At 37.4% G+C, this 14229-nt stretch overlaps 2 protein-coding genes across 5 annotated transcripts in view; both read left to right on the top strand.

Annotated features, from left to right (window-relative positions):
• Window positions 1–1351, top strand: part of Sar1 (Secretion-associated Ras-related 1) — a 53247-nt gene extending 51896 nt beyond the window's left edge. For all 4 annotated transcript variants that reach the window (XM_071660354.1, XM_071660356.1, XM_071660352.1 and 1 more), the window contains exon 6: window positions 338–1351. In XM_071660354.1, coding sequence (XP_071516455.1) covers window positions 338–454 — 117 coding nt within the window. In that variant the 3' untranslated portion in view covers window positions 455–1351. The remainder of the gene's footprint in view (window positions 1–337) is intronic.
• A 12061-nt stretch (window positions 1352–13412) lies between these two features.
• Window positions 13413–13742, top strand: LOC139747754 (iduronate 2-sulfatase-like). Its single transcript, XM_071660346.1, has one exon. It carries the CDS (start codon window positions 13413–13415, stop codon window positions 13740–13742), a length of 330 nt encoding a protein of 109 aa, XP_071516447.1.
• Window positions 13743–14229: the final 487 nt, after the last annotated feature.

Here is a 14229-nt window from a genome sequence, read left to right as displayed (position 1 = left end):
GTACTTCTTTTTAATGTTGAAAGACTACTTTACCTTGGTGTCCCTGAATTATCCAAATTTTAGAGGAGATTCTTGGACCAACAAATATTCAAAAAATGCAGTTTTATGTAGGACATATAAATAATTGCTTGATCCAGAAGATATGTAGCACTTTAATTATAGGTACAAGAAAAGGAGGTATACCATGTACTCTCGTGTTAGCATTCTTCCAACTTGAAGCTGTAAAGATCATATTTTACCAAATACTGAAGGGCTTTTGTAGTTGTGGGGTTCTTTGTTTTGCATTGAGTTGAAAACTTAGTGTGCTTATGTTTATTTATATTTTTTATCTTTGCAGAACAAAATTCCTCGTAATGAACTCCCTGGCCGCCCACTCGAGCTTTTTATGTGCTCAGTTCTGAAGAGGCAAGGTTATGGTGAAGGTTTTCGCTGGATTGCTAATTACATCGATTAGATAAGCGGAAATGACCCATATTTCAGGGTATACTGGTAGTGGAGTTGAACAGTGGATAACTTGTTCTACAAATTCCAGTGTTTGATCCTTTATCATCAAGAAAGGAAAACTGTTTTAGTTAAAACTTTATTCATTGCTTGGTGACACAGGAGATAGATATTTTATCCAGCATCGTACTGTACCATCAGATGTGTTACAGACTTAATCTAGTGCTGCCAAAAGTGCGACATTTGGCAGATTCCTTTTTGAATTCACAAAGACACCAAGTTATATTTATGATCCTTCATTATGTGACGGAAAACTAAATATAATAGTGGATTCCAGCTGGTCAGTGGAGACTAAATTTTTGTATGTGTAGCTTACCAGCCCAAACTCCTTTCCTAACTGCCATCCTTTACATGATCCATTCCCATGTTTTTGTAGGTTTGAACTTTAGATTTTCAAAAGTGCTATTAATATTTGTGACATGAGCATAAATCCTGCTAATAATAAAATTATATACTTTGAATTATGTCAAATACTCAGGTTAAGCTTTTTTTTTTAAATCCTCTGAGTTATGTCTTGCACACAAAATTGATTGGTTGTCAAATATTGATTGTGCAGGTTATGCAATGTGACCCCATGTATAACTTCATGGAGGTATGTTGTTCTTATTTACAGACGAGGACAGTGCCATCATGGAGCACCATCAGCTCAAGGAAGCATGTCACATTACCAGCTTTATTATTTATAGCCTCGGTTATAGTGCTAAGTTTGACCTTCATGTGCTGCTTCAATTTAGGTATGAATCATGACAGAACTGTGTTCCCCTCAGTTAGTGATGTAAAAATGTCATTTTCACTGTTTACAGGTTTCTGTTGTAACAAGCAATCTTTATATAAAACGAAGTAAATCAAATTGTTTTATCATTCCTGCTCAGCCTAGTATTTTGCCAAATTTATGAACATGTAAATATAGACTGCATTTGATGTTGAAAATGGAAAAACAAAACTAAGGGAGGTGGGCAAGTTTTAAGTTCAAAGAGTAAATGAGAATAAAAACAAGGTTATTGGGTTTTTATCAGTGGAGAGAGGCAGGTTATTTGAATGGAAAGAAGTAGGAGGAGGTGGAAACACTGTGCTGGAGTGTTAATGTGAAAAGTAAGGAAGGGGAGTTGCTGAATCAAAAGGAGGAGGCAGCAGTTGTTACATGCACAGATATGGAAGATGGAAGGAAAAGGATACAAGTGCAAGGGCCTATATCAAAAAGGGAACTAAGGACAATAATGAGACTGAAGGTTGGAAAGGCACCCAAAGTGGATGGGATTACAGCTGAAATGCTGAATTATGGAGAGAAAGTGTGATAAAAAAGGTGCTAAGGATGTATATGGCAATTATAGGGGAGTAAGTCTTAAGTTTACTGGGAAAATTGTATGCAAGTGAGGAGCAAATGGGTAGGTATTAGGAATGGTGGGGCATATGTGGATTTGATTTTTGTGGTAAAGATGACTTTTATAGATTGAAAGAAAGCATATGACAGTCATGTGGAATGCTTTATGGAATGTGATAAGGATATAATGGGTAGCAGAACAAATGCTGGATGATGTGAGAGCCATCTACAGAGCAGCATGTGCATGTATGAGAATGGCTGAACAGTTGAGCAAAAAATTTGGTATATTCATGTGTTTAAGGCAGGACTGTGTGATGTCACCGACTATTTGAAGTCGGGTAAACCATGGAAAGTGGGGCCCGGATGTGGAAAGAGAGCTGTGGTTTCGGTTCATTATACATGACAGCTAGAGACTGAGTTGCAGGGGGAGGGGGTTTTCATTTCATGTTTGGCGGGGTGGCAACAGGAATGAATAAGGGCAGACAGTATGAATTATGTATATGTGCGTGTGTGGACGTGTGTATGTGGGTGGGTTGGGCCATTCTTTCTTCTGTTTCTTTGCGTTACCTCACTAACGCGGGACACAGCGACAAAGTATAATAGATAAATGAATAATATTTCATTTTATTTTACTTTGTCGCTGTCTCCCGCGTTAGCGAGGTAGTGCGAGGAAACAGAAGAAAGAATGGCCCAACCCACCCACATACACACATATATACATACATGCAAATATACATACCTATACACCTCAACGTATACATATATATACACATTGGAAAGGATCACAATATTGCATGTGATCAAGACATTCCTATGAGTCCACGAGGAAATTGAAACACGATAAGTTCCTAAGTGCACTTTCGTGTAATAATCACATCATCAGGGGAGACACAAGATAGAAAATATGTCAGTTGATATACATTGAAGAGACGAAGCTAGGACGACATTTGGTAAACATGTAATTGTCCAAAATATACAACGAGCGTTCATAAACTTATCATTTTACTGATTTTATCAACAATAAAGTTATCTAATTTGTATAGACCATCACTAATATTAAGATTATAATTCTTTGTGTATTTAATGATAGAAGATTCAATGATATTTCTCTTGGTAATAGAGTTAGAGTTAATAACTGAGATGGCATTACTCCAGTCAATACAATGATCATAGTTTTTAACGTGATAAAACAAGGCATTTGATTCTTGTCCCGTTCTTATACTATATTTATGTTGCTTAAGTCTAACAGAAAGATCCTTACCAGTCTGACCAACATAAAATTTATCACAATTTCCACATGGCACTTTATAGATGCATTCAAGAGAATTTTCTGTTGAATTCCTGATTAAGATATTCTTTATAGTATTATTGTTGCTGAAGGTGACATTTACATTAAAGGATTTAAGAAACATGGGAAGTAAAGTGAAATTATTATTGAAAGGGGAGAAGTGAAAGATTCTTGGTGTCAATGGGATGTTTGGGCTTAACTCTATAAAATGATTTCTTTGCTCACTTAAGGGATTTATCAATGAAAGATCTAGAATATATCTTCTCAAACTCATCATTAATAAACTCTGGACTGCAAATGCGTAATGCCCTAAGGAACGTAGATTGAAATGATGATAATTTAACTCTGTCATGTTGAGATGAGTAATAATGGATATATGAGCATACATTGGCGGGTTTTCTGTATATGCTAAACTTAAACTTGTTTCCATGCCTATGGATCATGCAATCTAAAAATGGTAAAATACCATTATTTTCATTTTCTACAGTAAATTTGATAGAAAAATGGTAACATACCATTATTTTCATTTCCTACAGTAAATTTAATGGAAAGTACTAAATTGTTAGGTAAGAGGAGAAATATTTGTAGATTTTCATTTGTCGGCCAAACACAAAGAACATCCATCTACATACCTAAACCAAATTGCATTAGAAGGTAAGATATCCTTTAGAAATTTTGTTTAAAAAAATTCCATATAAAGATTACTTAGTGCAGGTGAAAGAGGGTTACCCATTGCCATACCAAATTTTTGAGCATAATAATCTCCATTGAATTGAAATACACAGTCTTTTATACACAATTTTATCAGTTCAATGAAAACAGACTTTGAAACGGGTAAATGAATATCATCCGAGACATCAAATAGATATTCTACAGTCATCAACTGGAACTTTAGTGAAAAGTGAGGAAACATCAAAGCTAACTAGTTTGAAATCAAAATTAACATTGATATTCTTTAGCCTGTTGACTAAATTTACATTGTTCATGATATTAGAATTTGATACCTTACCCACTAAAGGGCTTAATAAAGAAACAAACCATTCTGACAATTTATATTTGATGGAGCCTACTGAAGTCACTATAGGTCTTGCTGGAAAATTCTGTTTGTGTTTTGATAATTCCATACATATTACTAAAGCAGATAAGGCAAGCACTTGTGATTTTAGACAAAAGTAACTATCTATCTAAAATGAATGATCTTCTAAATGATGACACAACATATTCTAAACTTAGTAAAAATCCCTTAGAAGCGGTTAATTCTCATTTCAATAAAGAAATGAAGTTGTTGTTGAAAGGTAACATTTCTCGTATCAAAAGTTTGTCATCTTTGTCCCCTTCATTGCCTATATATATATGTATGGATTTATCAAAATACAGAAACAGAATTTTCCAGCAAGACCTATAGTGAGTTCAGTAGGCTCCATCACATATAAATTGTCAAAGTGGTTAGTTTCTTTATTAAGCCCTTTAGTGGGTAAGGTATCAAATTCTAATATCATGAACAATGTAAATTTAGTCAACAAGCTAAACAATATCAATGTTAATTTTTATTTCAAACTAGGTAGCTTTGATGTTTCCTCACTTTTCACTAAAGTTCCAGTTGATGACCTTATAGAATATTTATTTGATATCTTGGATGATATTCATTTACCTGTTTCAAAGTCTGTTTTCATTGAACTTACAAAATTGTGTATAAAAGACAGTACAGGTGAAATAGGGTTACCCATTGCCATACCAAATTTTTGAGCATAATAATCTCCATTGAACTGAAATATACAAAGTAATCTTTATATGGAATTTTTTGAAACAAAATTACTAAAGGATATCTTACCTTCTAATGCAATTTGGTTTAGGTATGTAGATGGATGCTCTTTGTGTTTGGCCAACAAATGAAAATCTACATATATTTCTCCTCTTACCTAACAATTTAGTACCTTCTATCAAATTTACTGTAGGAAATGAAAATAATGGTATGTTACCATTTTTCTATCAAATTTACTGTAGGAAATGAAAATAATGGTATGTACCATTTTTAGATTGCGTGATCCATAGGCAAGGAAACAAGTTTAAGTTTAGCATATACAGAAAACCCACCATTGTATGCTTATATATCCATTATTACTCATCTCAACATGACAGAGTTAAATTAACATCATTTCAATCTATGTTCCTTAGGGCATTACATATTTGCAGTCCAGAGTTTATTAATGATGAGTTTGAGAAGATATATTCTATTGGATCTAAGTTAAAGTACCCAAGATCTTTCATTAATAAATCCCTTAAGTGAGCAAAGAAATAATTTTATAGAGTTGAGGCCAAACCTCCCATTGACACCAAGAATCTTTTAAATCTCCCTTTTAATGATGATTTCACTTTACTTCCCATGTTGCTTAAATCCTTTAATGTAAATGTTGCCTTTAGCAACAATAATACTATAAAGAATATCTTGATCAGGAATTCACCAGAAAATTCTCTTGAATGCATCTACAAAGTGTCATGTGGAAATTGTGATAAATTTTATGTTGGTCAGACTGGTAAGGATCTTTCTGTTAGACTTAAGCAACATAGATATAGTATAAGAACGGGACAAGAATCAAATGCCATGTTTAATCATGTTAAAAACTATGATCATTGTATTGACTGGAGTAATGCCATCTCAGTTATTAACTCTAACTCTATTTCCAAGAGAAATGTCATTGAATCTTCTATTATTAAATTTTTTTTTTTTTTTTTTTTTTTATACTTTGTCGCTGTCTCCCGCGTTTGCGAGGTAGCGCAAGGAAACAGACGAAAGAAATGGCCCAACCCCCCCCATACACATGTATATACATACGTCCCACACGCAAATATACATACCTACACAACTTTCCATGGTTTACCCCAGACGTTTCACATGCCTTGATTCAATCCACTGACAGCACGTCAACCCCGGTATACCACATCGCTCCAATTCACTCTATTCCTTGCCCTCCTTTCACCCTCCTGCATGTTCAGGCCCCGATCACTCAAAATCTTTTTCACTCCATCTTTCCACCTCCAATTTGGTCTCCCTCTTCTCCTCGTTCCCTCCACCTCCGACACATATATCCTCTTGGTCAATCTTTCCTCACTCATTCTCTCCATGTGCCCAAACCACTTCAAAACACCCTCTTCTGCTCTCTCAACCACGCTCTTTTTATTTCCACACATCTCTCTTACCCTTACGTTACTCACTCGATCAAACCACCTCACACCACACATTGTCCTCAAACATCTCATTTCCAGCACATCCATCCTCCTGCGCACAACTCTATCCATAGCCCACGCCTCGCAACCATACAACATTGTTGGAACCACTATTCCTTCAAACATACCCATTTTTGCTTTCCGAGATAATGTTCTCGACTTCCACACATTCTTCAAGGCCCCCAGAATTTTCGCCCCCTCCCCCACCCTATGATCCACTTCTGCTTCCATGGTTCCATCCGCTGCCAGATTCACTCCCAGATATCTAAAACACTTCACTTCCTCCAGTTTTTCTCCATTCAAACTCACCACCCAATTGACTTGACCCTCAACTCTACTGTACCTAATAACCTTGCTCTTATTCACATTTACTCTTAACTTTCTTCTTCCACACACTTTACCAAACTCAGTCACCAGCTTCTGCAGTTTCTCACATGAATCAGTCACCAGCGCTGTATCATCAGCGAACAACAACTGACTCACTTCCCAAGCTCTCTCATCCCCAACAGACTTCATACTTGCCCCTCTTTCCAAAACTCTTGCATTTACCTCCCTAACAACCCCATCCATAAACAAATTAAACAACCATGGAGACATCACACACCCCTGCCACAGACCTACATTCACTGAGAACCAATCACTTTCCTCTCTTCCTACACGTACACATGCCTTACATCCTCGATAAAAACTTTTCACTGCTTCTAACAACTTTCCTCCCACACCATATATTCTTAATACCTTCCACAGAGCATCTCTATCAACTCTATCATATGCCTTCTCCAGATCCATAAATGCTACATACAAATCCATTTGCTTTTCTAAGTATTTCTCACATACATTCTTCAAAGCAAACACCTGATCCACACATCCTCTACCACTTCTGAAACCACACTGCTCTTCCCCAATCTGATGCTCTGTACATGCCTTCACCCTCTCAATCAATACCCTCCCATATAGTTTACCAGGAATACTCAACAAACTTATACCTCTGTAATTTGAGCACTCACTCTTATCCCCTTTGCCTTTGTACAATGGCACTATGCACGCATTCCGCCAATCCTCAGGCACCTCACCATGAGTCATACATACATTAAATAACCTTACCAACCAGTCAACAATACAGTCACCCCCTTTTTTAATAAATTCCACTGCAATACCATCCAAACCTGCTGCCTTGCCGGCTTTCATCTTCCGCAAAGCTTTCACTACCTCTTCTCTGTTTACCAAATCATTTTCCCTAACCCTCTCACTTTGCACACCACCTCGACCAAAACACCCTATATCTGCCACTCTATCATCAAACACATTCAACAAACCTTCAAAATACTCACTCCATCTCCTTCTCACATCACCACTACTTGTTATCACCTCCCCATTTGCGCCCTTCACTGAAGTTCCCATTTGCTCCCTTGTCTTACGCACTTTATTTACCTCCTTCCAGAACATCTTTTTATTCTCCCTAAAATTTAATGATACTCTCTCACCCCAACTCTCATTTGCCCTTTTTTTCACCTCTTGCACCTTTCTCTTGACCTCCTGTCTCTTTCTTTTATACCTCTCCCACTCAATTGCATTTTTTCCCTGCAAAAATCGTCCAAATGCCTCTCTCTTCTCTTTCACTAATACTCTTACTTCTTCATCCCACCACTCACTACCCTTTCTAATCAACCCACCTCCCACTCTTCTCATGCCACAAGCATCTTTTGCGCAATCCATCACTGATTCCCTAAATACATCCCATTCCTCCCCCACTCCCCTTACTTCCATTGTTCTCACCTTTTTCCATTCTGTACTCAGTCTCTCCTGGTACTTCCTCACACAGGTCTCCTTCCCAAGCTCACTTACTCTCACCACCCTCTTCACCCCAACATTCACTCTTCTTTTCTGAAAACCCATACAAATCTTCACCTTAGCCTCCACAAGATAATGATCAGACATCCCTCCAGTTGCACCTCTCAGCACATTAACATCCAAAAGTCTCTCTTTCGCACGCCTGTCAATTAACACGTAATCCAATAATGCTCTCTGGCCATCTCTCCTACTTACATAAGTATACTTATGTATATCTCGCTTTTTAAACCAGGTATTCCCAATCATCAGTCCTTTTTCAGCACATAAATCTACAAGCTCTTCACCATTTCCATTTACAACACTGAACACCCCATGTATACCAATTATTCCCTCAACTGCCACATTACTCACCTTTGCATTCAAATCACCCATCACTATAACCCGGTCTCGTGCATCAAAACCACTAACACACTCATTCAGCTGCTCCCAAAACACTTGCCTCTCATGATCTTTCTTCTCATGCCCAGGTGCATATGCACCAATAATCACCCACCTCTCTCCATCAACTTTCAGTTTTACCCATATTAATCGAGAATTTACTTTCTTACATTCTATCACATACTCCCACAACTCCTGTTTCAGGAGTATTGCTACTCCTTCCCTTGCTCTTGTCCTCTCACTAACCCCTGGCTTTACCCCCCAGACATTCCCAAACCACTCTTCCCCTTTACCCTTGAGCTTCGTTTCACTCAGAGCCAAAACATCCAGGTTCCTTTCCTCAAACATACTACCTATCTCTCCTTTTTTCACATCTTGGTTACATCCACACACATTTAGGCACCCCACTCTGAGCCTTCGAGGAGGATGAGCACTCCCCGCGTGACTCCTTCTTCTGTTTCCCATTTTAGAAAGTTAATACAAGGAGGGGAGGATTTCTGGCCCCCCGCTCCCGTCCCCTCTAGTCGCTTTCTACGACACGCGAGGAATACGTGGGAAGTATTCTTTCACCCCTATCCCCAGGGATAATATACATATATATATACATATACACATACACACACATACACATACATACGCACATATACACACACACACACATACATATATATACATATGAAAAATGTAAGAAACAATTTAGAAAACTGAAACTTCTAGCTTGAAATGAATGAAAAAATGAATGTCACATAATGGTTCAACCTCTGGCTATGGAAAAAGGAAATGTATAATTTATTTACACAAATGTCAATAGCAGTTCTCATCAATTTAACCACTGTATCAATAAGCTTCAATGTCTAAGCTACATTTTTCTCCAATTTCACTATTTTCTTGTCAAAACACCATGTATGAAAACTATCACTCCAGTAACACAACTATAAACATTTACTTCCCCTTTAAAAAAAGTTCTGGGGAAGTCTGTCTCGATACACTGCGGGAAACTCTACCACCTGGCGAATTATAATCTTAATATTAGTGATGGTCTATACAAATTAGATATTAATGGTCTATACAAATTAGATAACTTTATTGTTGATAAAATTTGTAAAATGATAAGTAAATGATGGAGACATCACACACCCCTGCCGCAGACCAACATTCACTAAGAACCAATCACTTTCCTCTCTTCCTACACGTACACATGCCTTACATCCTCGATAAAAACTTTTTACTGCTTCTAACAACTTGCCTCCCACACTGTATATTCTTAATACCTTCCCCAGACCATCTCTATCATATGTCTTCTCCAGATCCATAAATGCTACATACAAATCCATTTACTTTTCTAAGTCTTTTTTCTTTCTTTCATACTATTCGCCATTTCCCGCATTAGCGAGGTAGCGTTAAGAACAGAGGACTGGGCCTTTAAGGAAATATCCTCACCTGGCCCCCTTCTCTGTTCCTTCTTTTGGAAAATTCAAAAAATGAGAGGGGAGGATTTCCAGCCCCCCGCTCCCTTACATAAATACAGAAAATTGAGAAAGTTTAAAAATTTATCTAATTCAAACTTAAATTTTCTTTTTTACCTGAATTCTTGAATATACATGTCCCACTTCTTAAAAGTTGTATTACTATTCACTTTCACTGGTGAGTCTATAAAAGCACAGAAAATATTGTAGATTTCCTTTAATTTTCAATTCTCATATGTTAAATGTTCATTTCTAACGAGTTTGTTTTCATCTAAAATATGAATACAGTCCATTTCCTTTTCCCAGATTACCTAGCTGGAATATCTGATCACTGAAAGTACTAATATGTTATGTCTTAAGGACTATAATACTGTATGTATGTTGGACCACACATTTGATGTTTTGTCCCTGTTCCTGTTCCTGCTCATGCCCAAGCCCCACTGTGACTTACAGTCCATGACAGTTCCCTCAGTTCTGGACAATGTTTACTACAGATATTATATTCACACTGTACATAATTTTACCATGAGTAATATGAAAAAAAATATGCTATACAGCTTGATGATACGGATTTAAGAGAAAATGTGTTCACATGAGAAAGACAGACAACAGGTGGCCTGAGTGGCCCATGACTAATTCCATTATATATGCTCTCAACAGCATTCAGAAGGCATTCAAGCACACTATATAACTCTGAACTTTTCCAAGAGCTTTCCTATTCACCATATATCTTTCTAACATACATAAATGCTGCATTCATCTTCTTTCGCTCTAAAACTTTATCAATATTTGAGCAAAAATCTGGTCCACACACCCTCTTTCTACCTAAAACCAGGTTTTTTAAATCTACCATGGGTTCCTTAACTCTTCTAATATGATAAATTACTATCTTTCCATATAATTTACTGACACTGCTCAAAAACCTATTCCTCTTTAGCTCTTGTAATTAATGTTAATTCCTTTTACTTTCTTCAGTGGAAAAATGAATACCTTTGTCTACCTGTCTGCTTCCAAACATATTCTCCATGCTTACTCCAGCAGTTTCACCTCCACTCTAGATTTTCACCATATATATGTATCCAGAGTAAATCTTTGCCAATTAATAGTCGCACTTGCCACACTCCTCTTAAAAACGTGATGTAACATCTAACAAAATTTCCATTTGACCTCTGACCTCTATTTTCAACTGATAACATCATATACCGTATCAGTCACAAATCCTTTCATTTAAGGCATACAGGAGTACATCTAACTATGAAAATACTCTTCAAATCTATCTATCAATAAATAAAAGTATTTTCATACTACAGGTTGTACCTCTTTAATCTAACAACATTAAGACCTGACCATTGTTGGACCACAGAAAATGCTGGAATACAGAAAATGACCCGAGTCATACACAGTTGATGATTTGATCTCACAGTACTCACACAGTCTTTACATTAGTTCCTTTATCTAATTTTTTCAGTAACTTCACCTTTTCAAGCAGAGATAATGATATATGCTTACATTTATTACACAAGCACCATCTTCTGCACCTCTTGGTCTTGGATGATAACCTGAAGGGTTAAAACAGCTGAACACAAGAAATTAACAGGACTGTTAATTTGCTCGGCTGCAGTGTAAACAGATTTTGGTGCCTTAGCGCTTCTAACAGCACCACCCTGGTAGTAGATCCACATACTAATAACTAATGGCGGCAGATTTAAAATGTGCCAGACCATGGGAGTTGCTGGACCACATAGCACCGGATTAGAGGTACAACCTGTATTTCACTTAAGAAAATTACAGGGATCATGACACTTTTTGTATGCATCAAAGATTGGTTAAGACTTACTTCCAGCATATCAAGGACAATCTTGGGTCGACGTGGTGATCGGACATTATTATTTTGGAACTCTTCAGTTATAGCTTGTTTAATTCTTTTGAAGTCCGTGTCATTTCCAGTATTACGTTCACCAAATATAATGTAAGCTATCAAAGCCATCAATCTTAAGATTCTGCTTTGTAAAATTCTCCTTCAGTTGCTCCTCTGGTTTCTGGCCCAACTCTTCAATCAAAACATTGGTGTGCCTTGTGTCATGGAATATAAACACAGGAGGACCAAAAATGCAGTCACACTCTGCTTTGCGTGCTACTGCCTCCAGGTCAGCTCGAAAGTACTTTGTATATGCTCGTGATGCCTCAGCCAAGAACTTGTACATATCTGTGTTGAGTCTTTCTGAACGTGTTCGGTAAATAATCACAACAGACACTGCGAGGCCCTTCAGCAAGAGGCGTTTCCGCTGTTTGGAGCTGTTGCTAATACCAAGCATGCCCTCTGTGTCCAACACTAAGGCTTTGTTTGAAGCATCATATGCTCCCCACACACCAAGAGTACAGGAAGACTGATTTGAACTAGTCTTGAACACTTCAGCACCTTTGAAGAAGATCTGGTTGAGAGTGTGCGACTTGCCCTCCCCAGTGTTGCCAAATATAGAGACTACTTTAACCTGGAGCTCTTTCTCTCGGGGACAACTTTATGGACAGCTTTTCTAAGCACAGATCCATAAATGCTACATACAAATCCATTTGCTTTTTTAAGTATTTCTCACATACATTCTTCAAAGCAAATGCCTGATCCACACATCCTCTACCACTTCTGAAACCACATTGCTCTTCCCCAATCTGATGCTCTATACATGCCTTCACCCTCTCAGTCAATACCCTCCCATATAATTTCCTAGGAATACTTAACAAATTTATACCTCTGTAATTTGAGCACTCACTTTTATCCCCTTTGCCTTTGTACAATGGCACTATGCAAGCATTCCGCCAATCCTCAGGCACCTCACCATGAGTCATACATACATTAAATATCCTTACCAACCAGTTAACAATACAGTCACCCCCTTTTTTAATAAATTCCACTGCAATACCATCCAAACCTACTGCCTGTTAAGGGAATTAGACAAATCCACTTCTTATTCTTTTAAAAAAATACAGTTATCCTCTTCAGGAAGTGAAATACAAAACACAAATTCAAAAGAGAGCAGCAAATTCACATTAGAAACTCACAAATGAGGTCATATCAGAAACAAAACTGAAGAGAGAGATTTTGAAAAGTGTCCAAAGTAATATCACTTTCAGAAGTTATGATGGCCTTATTGAACTGGTGGATTTATTTCCAACTTTGGTTGACTTGGCAGGATTACCTGCACTGTCAACCTGTCCATAAGATTCTAGAGATGTGTTGGTTTGCACAGAAGGAACCAGTTTACCTGCTGTATTAAATATGATATGGAATGACAGTCCCTCATGTATCCAAGGCTATAGAAGCAGGAAGATACTATAATCGACAGTGCTCAGGAAGTACAAATTCATCTCCCAGTTCCCAAGTGGCATGCAAGTAAAAAAGGCAGCATTTAGTCAGTACCCTCGACCAGGACCTGAACCAACCATTCAGCCAGGTAGTGACCAGCCTCCAATGCACAATACAACTATTAAGGGGTACTCAATGAGGACTTATAGTTATCGCTCTACTGTGTGGTTAAAGTTCAACCATGTTACTTTTAAGCCAGATTGGAGTCAATTCATTGCTGAGGAGTTGTATGATCATGGAGTGGATCCTGAAGAGAATCATAATATTTGTAGGAAAAGAGCATACAGGTTTAAGAAGAAGCGACTGCAGAAGGAATTCAAAAAAGGCTGGAGATATGCTCTCTCTGTTTAGGAAAAAAAATTATATAGTTTAATAAACAGATACACGCAAGATGAACTACTATACACTTTCCCTCATATGCAACTGTTGGAACTTAGGTCTTGTTTTTATAATGGTATTTTATGAATGATAATGATTTCCCCTTTCAGGTAGTATATTTTCCCTGCTGTGCAGATATCTCAATACCTGTTGTTAGAAATGATCATACAGACAACTATCTAGATCTGGTTATAGAATTTTAAATTGTTTGGTGCCTGTAATGATCCTCCATTTGTGTGGATATGTTTGAAATAAAAATATTTGAAATTTTTGTAACTCAAATTATTGAAGTGTTGAACAGGTATTCTCACATTATTTGCATTGTAAGTGTTCTCCCCTATCCCTGAGGATAGGGGAGAAAGAATACTTCCTACATATGCCCTGCGTGTCGTAGAAGGCGACTAAAAGGGGAGGGAGCGGATGGCAGGAAATCCTCCCCTCTCGTTTTTTTTTAATTTTC

This window comes from Panulirus ornatus, chromosome 70, assembly GCF_036320965.1.
Source record: "Panulirus ornatus isolate Po-2019 chromosome 70, ASM3632096v1, whole genome shotgun sequence".
Lineage (NCBI taxonomy): Eukaryota > Metazoa > Arthropoda > Malacostraca > Decapoda > Palinuridae > Panulirus > Panulirus ornatus.
The sequence above is the reverse complement of the archived record's forward strand: the minus strand, read 5'-3'. Positions and strand labels throughout refer to the sequence as shown.

What these genes read in the sequence shown, in the direction of transcription:
- LOC139747754 (XM_071660346.1), top strand. Translation starts at nt 13,413, where the DNA reads ATGCAAGTAAAAAAGGCAGCATTTAGTCAGTACCCTCGACCAGGACCT.